We start from the raw sequence: 13,634 nt of genomic DNA, 5'->3' as shown, positions 1-13,634 counted from the left end.
AGGCAGCTGAGAGGTACTGGCAGGCCAAGCGGAATGAGGCTCAGTCGGTGGCTGAAGCAAAAACTCGGGTGTGGGATAAGTTTGATGAGGCCACAGAAAAAGACTTTCTGATGGCCTCGAAGTGATTCTGGCAAACCGTCAGGCAACTCAGGAGGGGAAAGCAGTGCCCTACTCACACGGTTTATAGTGCGGGTGGGGCACTGCTGACTTCAACTGAGGCTATCGTCAGGCGGTGTAAGGAATACTTTGAGGACCTCCTCAATCCCACTGACATGCCTTCTGTAGTAGAAGCAGAGTCTGGGGTGACTCACCCATCACTGGGAGTGAGGTCACTGAGGTGGTTAAACAACTCCTTGGTGCCAGGGCCCCTGGGGTGGATGTGATTCACCCTGAGTTCCTGAAGGCTCTGGATGTTGTAGGGCTGTATTGGTTGACACGTCTCTGCAACATCGTGTGGAGATCTGGGGCGGTGCCACTGGATTGGCAGACTGGGGTGGTGGTCCCCATCTTTAAGAAGGGAGACTGGAGGGTGTGCTCTAACTATTGAGGGATCACACTCCTCAGCCTCCCTGGTAAGGTCTATGCCAGGGTGCTGGAAAGGAGGGTCCGTCTATTAGTTGAACCTCAGATTCAAGAGGAACAATGCGATTTTCGTCCTGGTCATGGAACACTGGACTAGCTCTTCATTCTCTCGAGGATTTTCAAGTGTGTCTGGGAATTTGCCCATTGAGTCTACGTGTGTTTTGTTGCCTTGGAGAAGGCATTCAACTGCGTTCCTCGGGTATCCTGTGGGGCATGTTGCAGGAGTATGGGGTGTCTGGCCCGGTGTTGTAGGCTGTTCAGTCCCTGTACAACCACAGCAAGAGCTAGGTCCGTAATGCCGGCAATATGTAATTTCTAGTGGATGCTGGACTCTGCCAGGGCTGCCCTTTGTCACCAATTCTGCTCATAATTTTTATAGACAGGTGGTGGCCTCCAGCTTGCAATGGAATGGTTCACAGCCGAGTGTGAAGCGGCTGGCATGAGAATTAGCAATTCTAAGTCTGAGGCCATGGTCCTCAGCCGGAAAAGGGTGATGTGCCTACTCCATTTCAGGGAAGAGTTGCTGCCCCAGGTGGAGGAGTTTAAGTATCTCAGATTTTTGTTCATGAGTGATAGGAGAAGGGAGTGGGAGAATGACAGACGGATTGGGGCAGCATCTGCAGTGATGCAGACACTGCACCAGTCTGTCGTGGTAAAGAGGGAGCTGAGCGTGAAAGCGAAGCTGCCGATTTAATTCAATTCAATTCAATATAATTTTATTTATATAGCACCAAATCACAACAAACAGTTGCCAAGGAGCTTTGTATTGTAGGTAAAGACCCTACAATATTACAGAGAAAACCCAACAGTCTAAACGACCCCCTATGAGCAGCACTTGGTGACAGTGGAAGGAAAAACTCCCTTTAACAGGAAAAAACTTCCAACAGAACCAGGCTCAGGGAGGGGCAGTCATCTGCTGAGGGGGGAGAGAGACAGAGATTAATAATAACTAATGATTAAATGCAGAGTGGGGTATAAACAGAGTAAATAAGTTGAATTAAAAGAAACAGTGCATCATGGGAACCCCCAGCAGTCTAGACCTATAGCAGCATAACTAAGGGAGGGTTCAGGGTCACCTGATCCAGCCCTAACTATAAACTTGATCATAAAGAAAAGTTTTGAGCCTAATCTTAAAAATAGAGAGGATGTCTGTCTCCTGAATCCAAGCTTGGAGCTGGTTCCACAGAAGAGGCGCCTGAAAGCTGAAGGCTCTGCTTCCCATTCTACTCTTAAGTATCCTAGGAACCACAAGTAAGCCAGCAGTCTGAGAGCGAAGTGCTCTAATGGGATGATACGGTACTATGAGGTTTTTGAGATAAGATGGGGCCTGATTATTCAAGACCTTGTAGGTGAGGAGAAGGATTTTAAATTCTATTCTAGATTTAACAGGGAGCCAATGAAGAGAAGCCAATATGGGAGACATCTGCTCTCTCTTTCTAGTCCCTGTCAGTACTCTAGCTGCAGCATTTTGGATCAGCTGAAGGCTTTTCAGGGAGCTGTTAGGACAGCCTGATAATAATGAATTACAATAGTCTAGAAGTAATAAATGCATGAATTAGCTTTTCAGCATCACTCTGAGAAAGGATGTTTCTAATTTTAGAAATATTGCGCAAATGCAAAAAAGCAGTCCTACAAATTTGTTTAATATGTGCATTTACTGTCAATATATGTCTGTACTCTTACCTATGGTCACGGGCTATGAGTAGCGACTGAAATGACACGAGGATGGCTGGTCTCTCCCTTCGTGATAGGGTGAGGAATGCAGCCATTTGGGAGGGCTCAAAATAGAGCCACTGCTGCTCCACCATCGAAAGCAGCCAGTTGAGGTTGTTCAAGCATCTGACTAGGATGCCTTCTGGGCACCTCTTGGGTGTTCCGGGCATGTCCTGCTGGGAGGAGACCCCGAGGCAGACCCAGGACACACTGGAGAGATTATATCTCTTGACTGGCCTGGGAATACCTTGGGGTTCCCCCGGATGAGCTGGAGTAGGTGGATGAAGAGCTGGGCTTCTCTGCTTAGGCTGTTGCCCCCGCATCCTGGCCTCGGGTAAGTGAAAGAAAATGGATGGATGGATGGATGGATGGAGAGCTGCTTCATCCAAATTGGGATGGATGCAGTTTCTCCTATCAAGAACAAGAACGTTTCCCAATTATCTATAAAGCCCACACTGCCCACATAACAGCCAGCAATTTAAGGAGACCACGCGGCTAAACATGTCACTCCTGTGGATCCAGGAGGGGCCCAGAGAAACCTACAGAGTCTGACATTGTTTTGACAGGAAGGAGTGCTGTGCTGGAGCAATTACACAGCAGCAGAGCCTTACACAGCAGCAGCACTCCTTCTGCACTGAAAGGACATGCAGTTCTTCCACTCATTTAGCTGACATAGCCAATAAGAATGCTATCTTCAGAGTAAGCCATTTCAGCCCCACTGTTTCCAGGGGCTCAAATGTCTCATACTGTAAGGCCATCAGCACTGTCCCTCCAAATCCCATGGAGGGACAGCCGGTTGCAGGATGGTCTGGGAAATATTGCAAGGAGTGACCCTGTGAGCCCCCTTAAGAAACTGAGTGATAACAATCCTGCACCAGTTTCTGGGAACCAATACAGGCTGCTTTATTGCTGCTGCCACTTTCCTCAGAGTTGAGAGGGACCTACCCTCCTCCTGCATTTCCTGCAGAAATTGGAGGATGTCACAGTCCGTGCAGGTGCACCATACTGGGACCACACCCCAATAATATGAATATGCTGCTCTGGTGGATGGAGCAACCCCATGACTAGTACTTGGGCCCTGTCAGGGGCCAGGCCCAGAGCTGGAGTTACTGGGGTAAGGGATGGAGAAGTGTCCCTCTGATGGGAGGTCCCATTGAGCAGAGAGCTCCCAAGGGTGACCTCAAAGAGAACCAGATGGTGTGGAGCCAGTTTGGAGCCACTAAGATGAGGCTCACCTTAACCTGAACTCTTTGCAGGAGGGCGTGGAAGAGAGTAAAAGGAGGGGAGGTGCACAGGAGGCCCTGAGACCACTAATGAGCCATCGCACCCATGCCTAAGGGAGGATCGTCTCTTTCTGGGAAAAAGAGAGTCCGGTGAGTTGTCTCCCCTAAGGCAAAGAGATCGGCCACGGCAGTGCCAATTTCTGAGGTAATGCCTGTGTTCCTCCTGTACTGGGATTTGGAAATGAGCATCCTCCAGGTCAACTGTGGCAAACCAGTCACCTTGGAGGATTGTTTTAGTGTTTCTGCCCAGGTAGCTCAGGTTCCCCAGGACAGACTTAGACAGTCACACTAAAGCTCTCAGGGCTTGATCCATGATGAATGGCCCGCAGCCAATTGTCTCTCAACCATGCACACATGCCAGCTGTCTGTATGAACCAGACCAGCTTCAGATGCCCGAATCCTTCCGATCAAGAAGTAGCTGTATTGAAGATGGGTGCAAAGGCCCTGCCCCCCTCATCGTCAAAACTGAAATAGCCCTCGAATCTGCTCAGACAACATTTCTATCTCCATTGACTGAGCAGCCCAAGGAATTATCTGATGCCACACAGCTGTGTGCCTTAGTGGTGTGCGATACTGCAAGATTTGATATCGATCTGATATCAAGTAAATACAGGGCCAGTATTGCTGATACTGATACAGATACTTTTTAATAATTATGAAGAATTTTCATGACATTGAAGTGTTTTGTGATTTTTTTTCCTTTGGATCATTAATTAGTTAAAACCCAGGATAGAATTGGGCAAAGTTTATAGGTAAATAGAAAATACTTTATCAAAATCATGTCTTTGAGCATGTCTTTCTCTCCCCTCAGCCCAACCGGTCGCGGCAGATGACCCCCCCTCCCTGAGCCTGGTTCTGCTGGAGGTTTCTTCCTGTTAAAGGGAGTTTTTCCTTTCCACTGTCGCCAAGTGCTGCTCATAGGGGGTCGTTTTGACTGTTGGGTTTTCTCTGTATTATTGTAGGGTCTTTACCCACAATACAAAGCGCCTTGAGGCGACAGTTTGTTGTGATTTGGCGCTATATAAATAAAATTGAATTGAATTGAATTGAAAATAAAAGTTTTTGTTCTGAAACAACAGAACAGTGATAAAACAATTTTCCCCATATATTGTGATGTCTGTATTTTCTTTCTTAAATAAAGTGTACAAAATGATCACTCAAGAACAAATTAAAACTTTTTTCTGGTAGTGTTCAGAAAGAATAATACAAAAATGTAAAAAAAATATCCCTTCATTCACTAATTTTCTGGATTTTTTCTTAAATAAACAAGCTGTACAAAATTATGACTCCACAATATTATAAAATATTTAAAGCAAATTCCTCTTGTTCCCAAGTAAAATATGTGTCATGTGACGGTATAATGTCAAAACACTGTGGGGAGGGGAGGAGCAAAGTGTGCCTGCTCTGTGCTGTGACAGGGGCGACGCTTAAACAGACGGTCAGCTCGCATCTTTGATGAAACCGCAGCACTGCATACAGCAGAGAGACTGAAGCTAAAGTATTGATCTCATTACACTGGTATTGATCAGTATCAGTTCCCATGTTGGTATCGATATTATCGATATTTGGATCGATCCGCCCACCACTAGTGTGCATGCCTCATGCTGCTTTCTTCTTTTTATCTGTTTACTAAAGCTCAACAAAGTGTAACATATCCTAGACCAGTGAATATAGCAGTTCACTGGCTTTGTTTGTCAGGCAGCAATTGCCAACACACGCCAACCTTTGCTTGCTCTTTTGCTTTTTTCTACACTCTAGCAGAGTTGGGTAGGATGAGTGAACTCTGACTAGGTCAGATTCCACTGTGGAAAATGGCTATGTCATTTATGTTGGCAAAGTCAGCCCTGCAAGCAGCCATTCTTTCATCAGCCCATGTAGGGGAGACAACAGCAATCCTGAGACGGGTTTGAGAACCAGCTCTCTTTTTACAAGGTAAGCAGATACTGCTGAGCTACAGCGGGTGGAGCAGGTCATCTGGTAATCGGAAGGTTGGTGGTTTGATCCCTGGCTGCTTCAGTCCTCATGCCAAAGTATCCTTGGGCAAGATACTGAACCTCAAATTGCTCTCTGATGTGTTCACAGGAGTGCGAATGTGTGTGAATGTTAGAAAGAAAGCACTTAGAGAAAAGTGCTGGTGTGAATCGGTGATAGAAGATATATAAGAAGGTATAAAGCGCTCTGAGTGCTAAGGTAGAATAGAAAAGTGCTATGTAACAACCGGTCCAGTCACACACACTGGACTCTGTGGAAATATAGCCATGGTCTTGAAGACTGTCCACAGCAGCTGTGCTCTAAGAGTCAGTCCCCATTCATATGGAATACGTAGGGTGGAGAGATTGTCTGCCTTTAAAGGTTCCTGCAAGAACATTAAACTAGTTTCACTTTAAAACATTGGACTAACACTGAAGCAGAACTGGACCAAGGATTAGCTGCATCACTTCACTGAGACTACTGTGAAGACTGAGTCAAATAATGTGTAACTTGTCTGTCAAATCACTCAGTTTTGCATATTTCACACATTTTAAAGTGTGCATCAATAATAACCATCTTTTATGCTTTGAGATCAATTTCCTCCAGGCAGCCACTGGAACTCATTTCAATGCAGCACGAAAATTAAGAGGCTTTAAACTGTTTCACATGGATTTAGCTTTTACAGTGAGCATAATGTCATGTTGTGACAGTGATATAATTACTCAGTCTTCATGGCAACTACAATATGCCATTTGTTGAGTGATGTGTCCTAAAGGAGTTGGACAGCGGTGAGGTAACGCCAAACTGGAAGTACCATTACTTGTTGTTGCTTTGCATGTATATTTATGTATGTATTGTTCTGCTCAAGCAAATGAGGGCTTTTCTTAATCTGCTGACACAAAGTTGGATAAAGCTACAGCTTACAATGTCTGTATGCTTTCAGTGAAGACAGAGACCTAAAATACCATAAACATACTACTGGTCATGTATGAACACTGCAAACGTTGGAAAAAAATCAATCTATACTTTAAACGTGCAATAGAAACAAGCATAACTTGAAAAAAGTCAAAGATTATTTTCAAATCTGTATTGAAATTAGAGGAAAAAAACTACTGGCTGCCCATAAAGTGGGCAATACACCAAAACCAACTGAAGTATTTGTGATGTGGAGAACAAACAGGCTAAAATTCAGTTATGGTCCTCTATGGTGTTTGTTTATTTATCCTTGTGGTTGGTCCTGACCTCTCAGGAGGCCTCCATCACTGCTGCACACAAGGCACAGCCTCTCTGCACGTATCAGCTGCTCACAGAGAGGCAAACAGAGCTACACAGATGCACTCATTATGATTAAATTCATCTTGACAAATGATGAGTTCACTCATCTCCAAAGCAATAGGCACTAAAATAAGTTCAGACTACTCAGACTCAGATATTGCACAATGCCATCACTATATATCATCTTCAGTTACATACTATAAACTTTGACCAGCCATATTTGTAAAATACATAACAATAAGCTTGTGGAAGAGCTCGTCAAGGAGGACAGTGACATGCCATGACACAGCAACTGTTAAACCAAAGCTATAAAGTCAGTCAGTAAATACTGCACCGACTCTAATATGAAAGTGTGTTAATATAAACTTGTATTGATCCCAGCAGCACCTGGATGAAGATTGTCTCCCATCTCAGCTCAGCTATATGTAAACTTGTACATACACTCTGAAAAACATGAATTTTCAACACCAGCTGTGGGATGGTATGTGTTTGTGTCATTTTTCATTTATTCAAGGTTCTACTATTTTTATTATTTGACAGTCTTAAAGCTTCTTCCCACCTCTGTGTATCCAGTACAGAAGCTATGGCCTTCTAACGTAGTTAAAGGACATTTGGACATGCTGAGCACTTTTTGATGGTTTCTGTAATCTTGCAGGCAAAGAATAATAAAAAAGAGCTATAAATTTCAACAATAACAATTCCACCATTGCATTATGGTTCCTAGACATCACCTGCTATTTTGCAATGCATTGAGAGGCACTTACATCCCATAGAAAATACACTGGGAAATGGTTTGACTTCAGCACATTCAGTGGGTCTTCACTGGAGAATGCTGTCTGCGTAGCCCAGTTTAATGGGAGGGAGGATGTCCGCTTAAACGTCCTCTGAAGCTAAAATGAGCACAGCCAGAGCTGTAACAATGTGAATTAATGTGATTACTGCTACTTACTGAAAATGTTTTCCTCTTCATTTCTCTAATTTCTCCTTTATTTTAATTTTGTGGATAAACTGGATTGAGTGTGCTCGATTAGAGTGCAAAGAAGGTAACACAAACGGCTGTATCCACAGACTGCACTGTCACAGCTGTGCTGAAAAAATAGAATTTTTCAGAGTCTGCTGAGCTTTTCTGTACACTGGGTACAACCTTAAACGAAGCAGAAATCATGTAAGCCTTTAATTAAAAAAGGTTTTTTGTTTGTTTGTTTGTTTTTGTTTTGTTTTTTGAGAAATTGAACTCAGACCATTTGTAGCCAAGAGAACTACAGTCTTTGAAATGTAACTGAGAGTGATCTTTTAGGACTCGCAATCCAAAATATTACAGAAGAAATAAAACAGCATCACAGCCGCTGATACTGACAGAAGGTGCTGTTGGCCTGGGGTCCAGGTAAAGGAGGGCTGTAGAAAATGTGTTTATCATGGCACTGCTGGGTTTGTAAGCACGGGTTAACTTACACACAGGTCTACTCTACGTTCAGTACCATTACAGACCAGCAGACATCACTGTCATCAATAGAAAACACAAATGTACATCAGGTGGAGCAGAGCCCAGTGTTACAAGTCAAATCAGGAGTCTTCAAATTGCACTTTGAGTCTCAGCATTACTCACAGTCCAGCTGCTGTCCCTCTGTATCCCATTTAAAAGCAGGCGGTGAACTCACTGAACTGAACAGACACAGCGACTCAACAAGGTCCAATACTTTATAGTCAGGTCTCTGTTTGTGGGAGGCTATTGCAGGTGTTGGGTCTGACTGTAGCACCTGTAGACTGGTCTGAAGAAGGCTGGTTACAGAGGACACAGACATGTCCAGAAACTGGAAAATCCATTCGCCTCTTATGCTGAATGCCATCCGCCCCAAACACAGAAAGCTCATCGAGTTTACTCGGCTCAGGGCAGTGCCCTGACATCATTCCAACACTGTGACATAAATGGGAGCACACACAGTTTTGAAAATGATTTTAGCCTGTAAAGGAACAGAGACTGTGTGACATCACGACCATACTGGCAATATGGTTATTGATCAAACACAACTGGTAGTATCTGTATTACAAAAAGAGCCATGAAAGGCCTCATGTACACTGCTGTGAAAAAGTATCTGCCCCCTTCCTGATTTTTTTTTTGCATATTTGTCACATATTTCAGATCAGCAAACAAATTTTAAAATGAGGCAAAAATAACCTGCGTAAATACAAAATGGAGTTGATTTCATTTATTAAGAAAAAAGCCTTCCAAACCTACCTGGCCCTGTGTGGGACCAACGAGAACACGAAGGCTCGTCTCACATTTGCCAAAAAACATGTGAATGCTCCCCGAGACTTTAGGGGAAATATTCTGTGGAGACAAAAGCTGAACTCTTTGGAAGGTTTGAGTCCCGCTACATCTGGAATAAAACTAACCCAGCATTTCACAGAAGAACATCACACCAACAGTCAAACATGGTGGTGGTGTGATGGTCTTGGGCTGCTTTGCTGCTTCAGGGACTGAACCACGATTTCTGCTCTCTACCTGAAAATCCTGAAGGACAATGTCCAGCCAGCAAACTGATGTTTGGATGATCCAAAACACCAGCAGGTCCACCTCTGAAGTGAGGGTTTGGAGTGGCAGATTTAAAGCCAAGTGAGATGCATGACCTGAAGCAGGCCGGTCACAGTGGGAAAAAAAACTCCCAGTGTGGCTGAATTCAAACCATTCTGCAAAGAAGAGTGAGCCAAAAATTCCTCCACAGTGATGTGAAAGACTCGTTGCCAGTTTTGACAAACGCTTGATTGCAGTTGTTACTGCCAACGGGCGGCACAGCCAGTTATTAGATTTGGGGGCAGGTAGCTTTTTTTTCCTTTAATAAAATCATCTTTTAAAAAACGCATTTTGTGCTTACTCGAGTTATCTTTGTGTAATATTTGTTTGATGACCCAAAACATGTATGTTAAACATGCAAAAAAAAATAAATAAATCAGAAAAACACTTTTTGACAGCACTGTGTACGTGGAATTATTTGATTTAATTCATCACAAAGTTGTTTGGTAGTCTGCATCATTAAATAAGCAGGGTCCAAACGTGGTTCCTGTCTTTTAATTAGTCAGTGAAGCATTTGCGTTAGTCTGGCACGGAGTGGATATGGAGCTGCTTGGGCCCAGGTTCAGTTTGAGCTCATGGTGCCACATCAGATCAGCTGGAGCCTGGAGCTGCTCCATGGCAGCTTTTTAAACTGCTGAAATACAAATTTGCAAAGTGTTCATACACAGAACTCTGATAATGCAGCTGACAGGCTGTCAGGACCTGCTTTGGGATTTTATTTTAGCTCAGGCAAACAGATTATTTATGGTTATTTAAGGCTGTGTAAGAATGCAGCCTGTGTGTATGTGTGTTTGGCCTTTTTCAGCCTTTATTACACAGGACAGTGTAGAAAGTAAACAAGGGGACAGAGTGAGGGTCAGGAAGTGGACTAAACTCCGGCCTCCACAGCAGACCGGGACCTTCGTTTATGGAATTTCTTGTCTGAAATTTCAGCCTTTAGTGTTTTTGGGTTTATGCTAAACATTTTCATCTCTTCCCACAAATGATGGCCCTGTCACTGCTAACAGTTGAGAGGACGCAGAGACGAATGTAGGAAAACTGTCCCGCGTGTGCTGTGGAAACTGTGCAGAGTTAAACTGAAGCTGTGGGAAGCCACGCAGCTTTAAAAGCTGCAGGACACCGTGCAGGGCCTCTCTTCAAGCCCCTTTATTTCAATTTTTGTTGATTTGCATTGCGTGCATTTTTAATTGCAGGTATTGCGTCACGCGTCCACGGGACAGGCAGAAATCTGAGCGCAGGAGGTTTTACAGGTGTGTTTGCAGTCTGGCACACTGATTAGATCATTAGTTTGAGCTTTTCTCTTAATGTCTGTTTCCCCTCTCCGTTTGCCTCCTACCCTAGTTGCCTAAATACCTGATAGGTCAGCTTTTCGTGCTGGTTTGCTTTTCAGGTGGACGTGAATCCAAAAGCCACCATCCTGAGGCAGAGGCTGGATTTGGGATTTTCCAGTTTCCTTCCATGTCTGGAAGGCTGCGGGACATCTGTGCTTTTCCCCACAGGCAGAGACGGACGCCACGGATCTAGGACTGAGTCACAGCCAGCGTGTTGACATACCCGTGCGGACACATGTCGTTCTCAGACACGCAGTGGGAGAACTGGGCCGGGTTGCTACCGCCAGCCAGCCTGCGCACTCCCCGGAACGCCACACACTGCTCCAGCAGCTCCAGCGACTTACACACCAAGAAGAAGATGTTTTTGAACATGAACACGGACACCGGCATCTTGTAGACGTAGACCTGGAAACACCTGACCACCAGCAGGGGCGCGTTAACCACCAGGCCCGTGGAGAAGCGGGCCCACAGCCACCTGCAGCGCAGCTCCGACGCTGTGAGCTCGTACAGCCAGACCACCGGCACGGCAAGGGCCACGAAGTACACCGAGATGACGGTGTACTTCAGGTAAAGTGTGGGGATCTCGTTCCTTAGCAGCATCTCCACCAGCGTGAAGCTGTCCAGCAGGTCCAGGCAGGTGCTCATGAAGCAGTTCTGGGAATGGTGCCGCGTCGTACCGTTTAGGTCCTCAATGATGGAGTTGATGAGGCAGAAGAGCAGCGGCGCGGACAGCAGTATGATGATTTTGAAGCCGGTCACTCCGAACGGGACCTTTAATGTGATCAGGTCCAGGATGGAGGTCTCCAGGATGAGTACTACCTTAGGGGTGCAGGCGATGACATAGATGAGCCATGCCAGGTAGGCGTAAGTGAACTCCCCGAGGTTGCAGCCGAAGATGGAGCTTTTCTGGTGGAAGCCGCAGGCCCGCTCCCTCTTACTCCGCGCGTTCTTCATGAAGAAAATCCCCCAGCCAGAAATCACAACAAGGTCCGTGGCTATCCACGAGCACCAGTACAGGTCAGTGAAGATGATGAGGTAGAAATCCAGAATGCCGCCCTGGAAGATGAGGAGGAGGAAGCATAGCGCCTTGTACAGCATGCTCCGCTTGGATTTGTGCGCCAGTAGGGGAGCGGTCTGCATGAACTCCCCTGATGTCATGATGCTGGCGGCGGCTGCGGATGAGGAGACCAGGGGCTGGATGCTGCCGCTGTCCTCCGGGATGATGCTGCCGCTGGTGGTCTGGGTGTCCCGCCTTTTGCTCAGCTGTCCGTCGTCAGAGGAAGAGGAGACGGGGGAGCTGGGGCAATCGCTCGCTTCGGATCGGAGATAATCGGCCTTCGGATTGTCGTTTCCAGTTTCAGAGACCATTGTATTCGTGCTGTCGCCTCCCTTTCTCCTCTTTTCTTCCTTCCAGCTGCTCTTAAAGGTGGAGAGAAACAGCCATGCGCAAAGAAAGGCGTGGACTTGTGGAATGGATCACATACTTGATGTGCTTTTGGAGCTATTTTCATTTATTTCTCACACATTTTCATAGCCTGCAGTTGTAAATGTTATCATGAATTTATAAGCAGTAATTTAGTTTTACTCTCTGAAAGGTTTTGATTATTTTTACTTTGAGTTTTGGTCTTTCATCTTATGTGCTGCCTGTGTGTTTGCAGTCCATTCTCAGGCTGTCAGCTGGAAACACACATGTAAGAACAAAACTGAACATAAATACACAAATAAAAGGAGCGTTTTCCTAAAGGTAAAAGATCCTTTCCCACACCAATCAGGTAACAACAGGTTAGTTTCTGTTCACTCCTTATTTTGAATTCTGATGGAAGATTTCAGGTTAAACTGAGAGTTTACTCCCTGCAGTGTGGTGCATCAATACATTTTAAGCAGGCAGGACCGAAATTCCTTCTAAAGCAGCTGCATCTGTTGATCTTTGTGTGAAGAATGACTCTTTAATGACTCTTATTTGTTGTTTAAATATAGTGCAGATATGTTCATTTCAGGTTTGACTTAAATCTTTATCTAAATGTCCGCTTGCCTGGTTACTCTTTTGTTTTTAAGTACTTGAGTTATAAACATGTCTACATATTATTGCTGTGATTTCATTATTTATATAAATATAAAGCTGATCAGCCTACATTTATCACAGCTTCAAATTTCATTGCACATCAGGTGCTTCCTTACTGCACGCTGTCACAGCCTCTTTGTATTACTGAGGTACAAAAACTTTCATGAGGAAAAAAAGGTTGCACGTGCCTTTGAGTGTGGCAAGCGATTGCAAAATTATCAATATACAAGTTTAAAAAAATAATATATATAGATTATGCAGGACCTGCTGCCCAAACAAATTCAACACGAGAGCCAATGAAGTCTCTGAAAACCCAAAAACTTCATCTGAAGATGTGCAGGTAACGCTGCAACTGCATCTCCACACCAGAACGGCTCTGCGAGTCTGTTAAAAGTGAGCAGCACATCCAAATTCTCCAACATCTTCTGCTGAAGGAATTCTATATGGAAGAGTGCTCAGTAATTTCAGGAAACCAGTGGCAGCGACTGCAGGACAACTGTCCACATACAAGAAGGTTTTTCTGCACACATGTGAGGCTGTGATGCACAGAGCTGTACTTTCCTCTACAAGAGAATTTCACATTTTTGTTGAATAAAATGATAAAGCCACATCTGTCAACAGGCACTATCACAAAGAGGCCCAAATCTTTTCTTCTTTCAAAAAAAAAAAAAAAAAAGCTACTGATCAGTCTGAACAAAGTGAGCTGATTGATTATGGGATCATGATTTCAGTAAACCTGACTGACAGGAGAAGTAAAAAGATTTGGACTCCACGCAGCAGAGAGGTCGATAAACTTTAATGCCAAGTTCATGGATGGCTGTGGAACATTGAAAACACTCATTTCA

At 44.7% G+C, this 13,634-nt stretch overlaps 1 protein-coding gene across 1 annotated transcript; it reads right to left on the bottom strand.

The window, feature by feature from the left end:
• Positions 1-10,900: 10,900 nt before the first annotated feature.
• Positions 10,901-12,095, bottom strand: tmem121b (transmembrane protein 121B). The gene has a single exon (XM_030725273.1). It carries the CDS (start codon positions 12,093-12,095, stop codon positions 10,917-10,919), a length of 1,179 nt encoding a protein of 392 aa, XP_030581133.1. The 3' UTR covers positions 10,901-10,916.
• Between the last annotated feature and the right edge of the window lie 1,539 nt (positions 12,096-13,634).

This window comes from Archocentrus centrarchus, unplaced genomic scaffold (genome assembly GCF_007364275.1).
Source record: "Archocentrus centrarchus isolate MPI-CPG fArcCen1 unplaced genomic scaffold, fArcCen1 scaffold_52_ctg1, whole genome shotgun sequence".
In the NCBI taxonomy this organism is placed as follows: Eukaryota; Metazoa; Chordata; class Actinopteri; order Cichliformes; family Cichlidae; genus Archocentrus; species Archocentrus centrarchus.
This window is presented reverse-complemented; position numbering and strand designations above follow the sequence as displayed.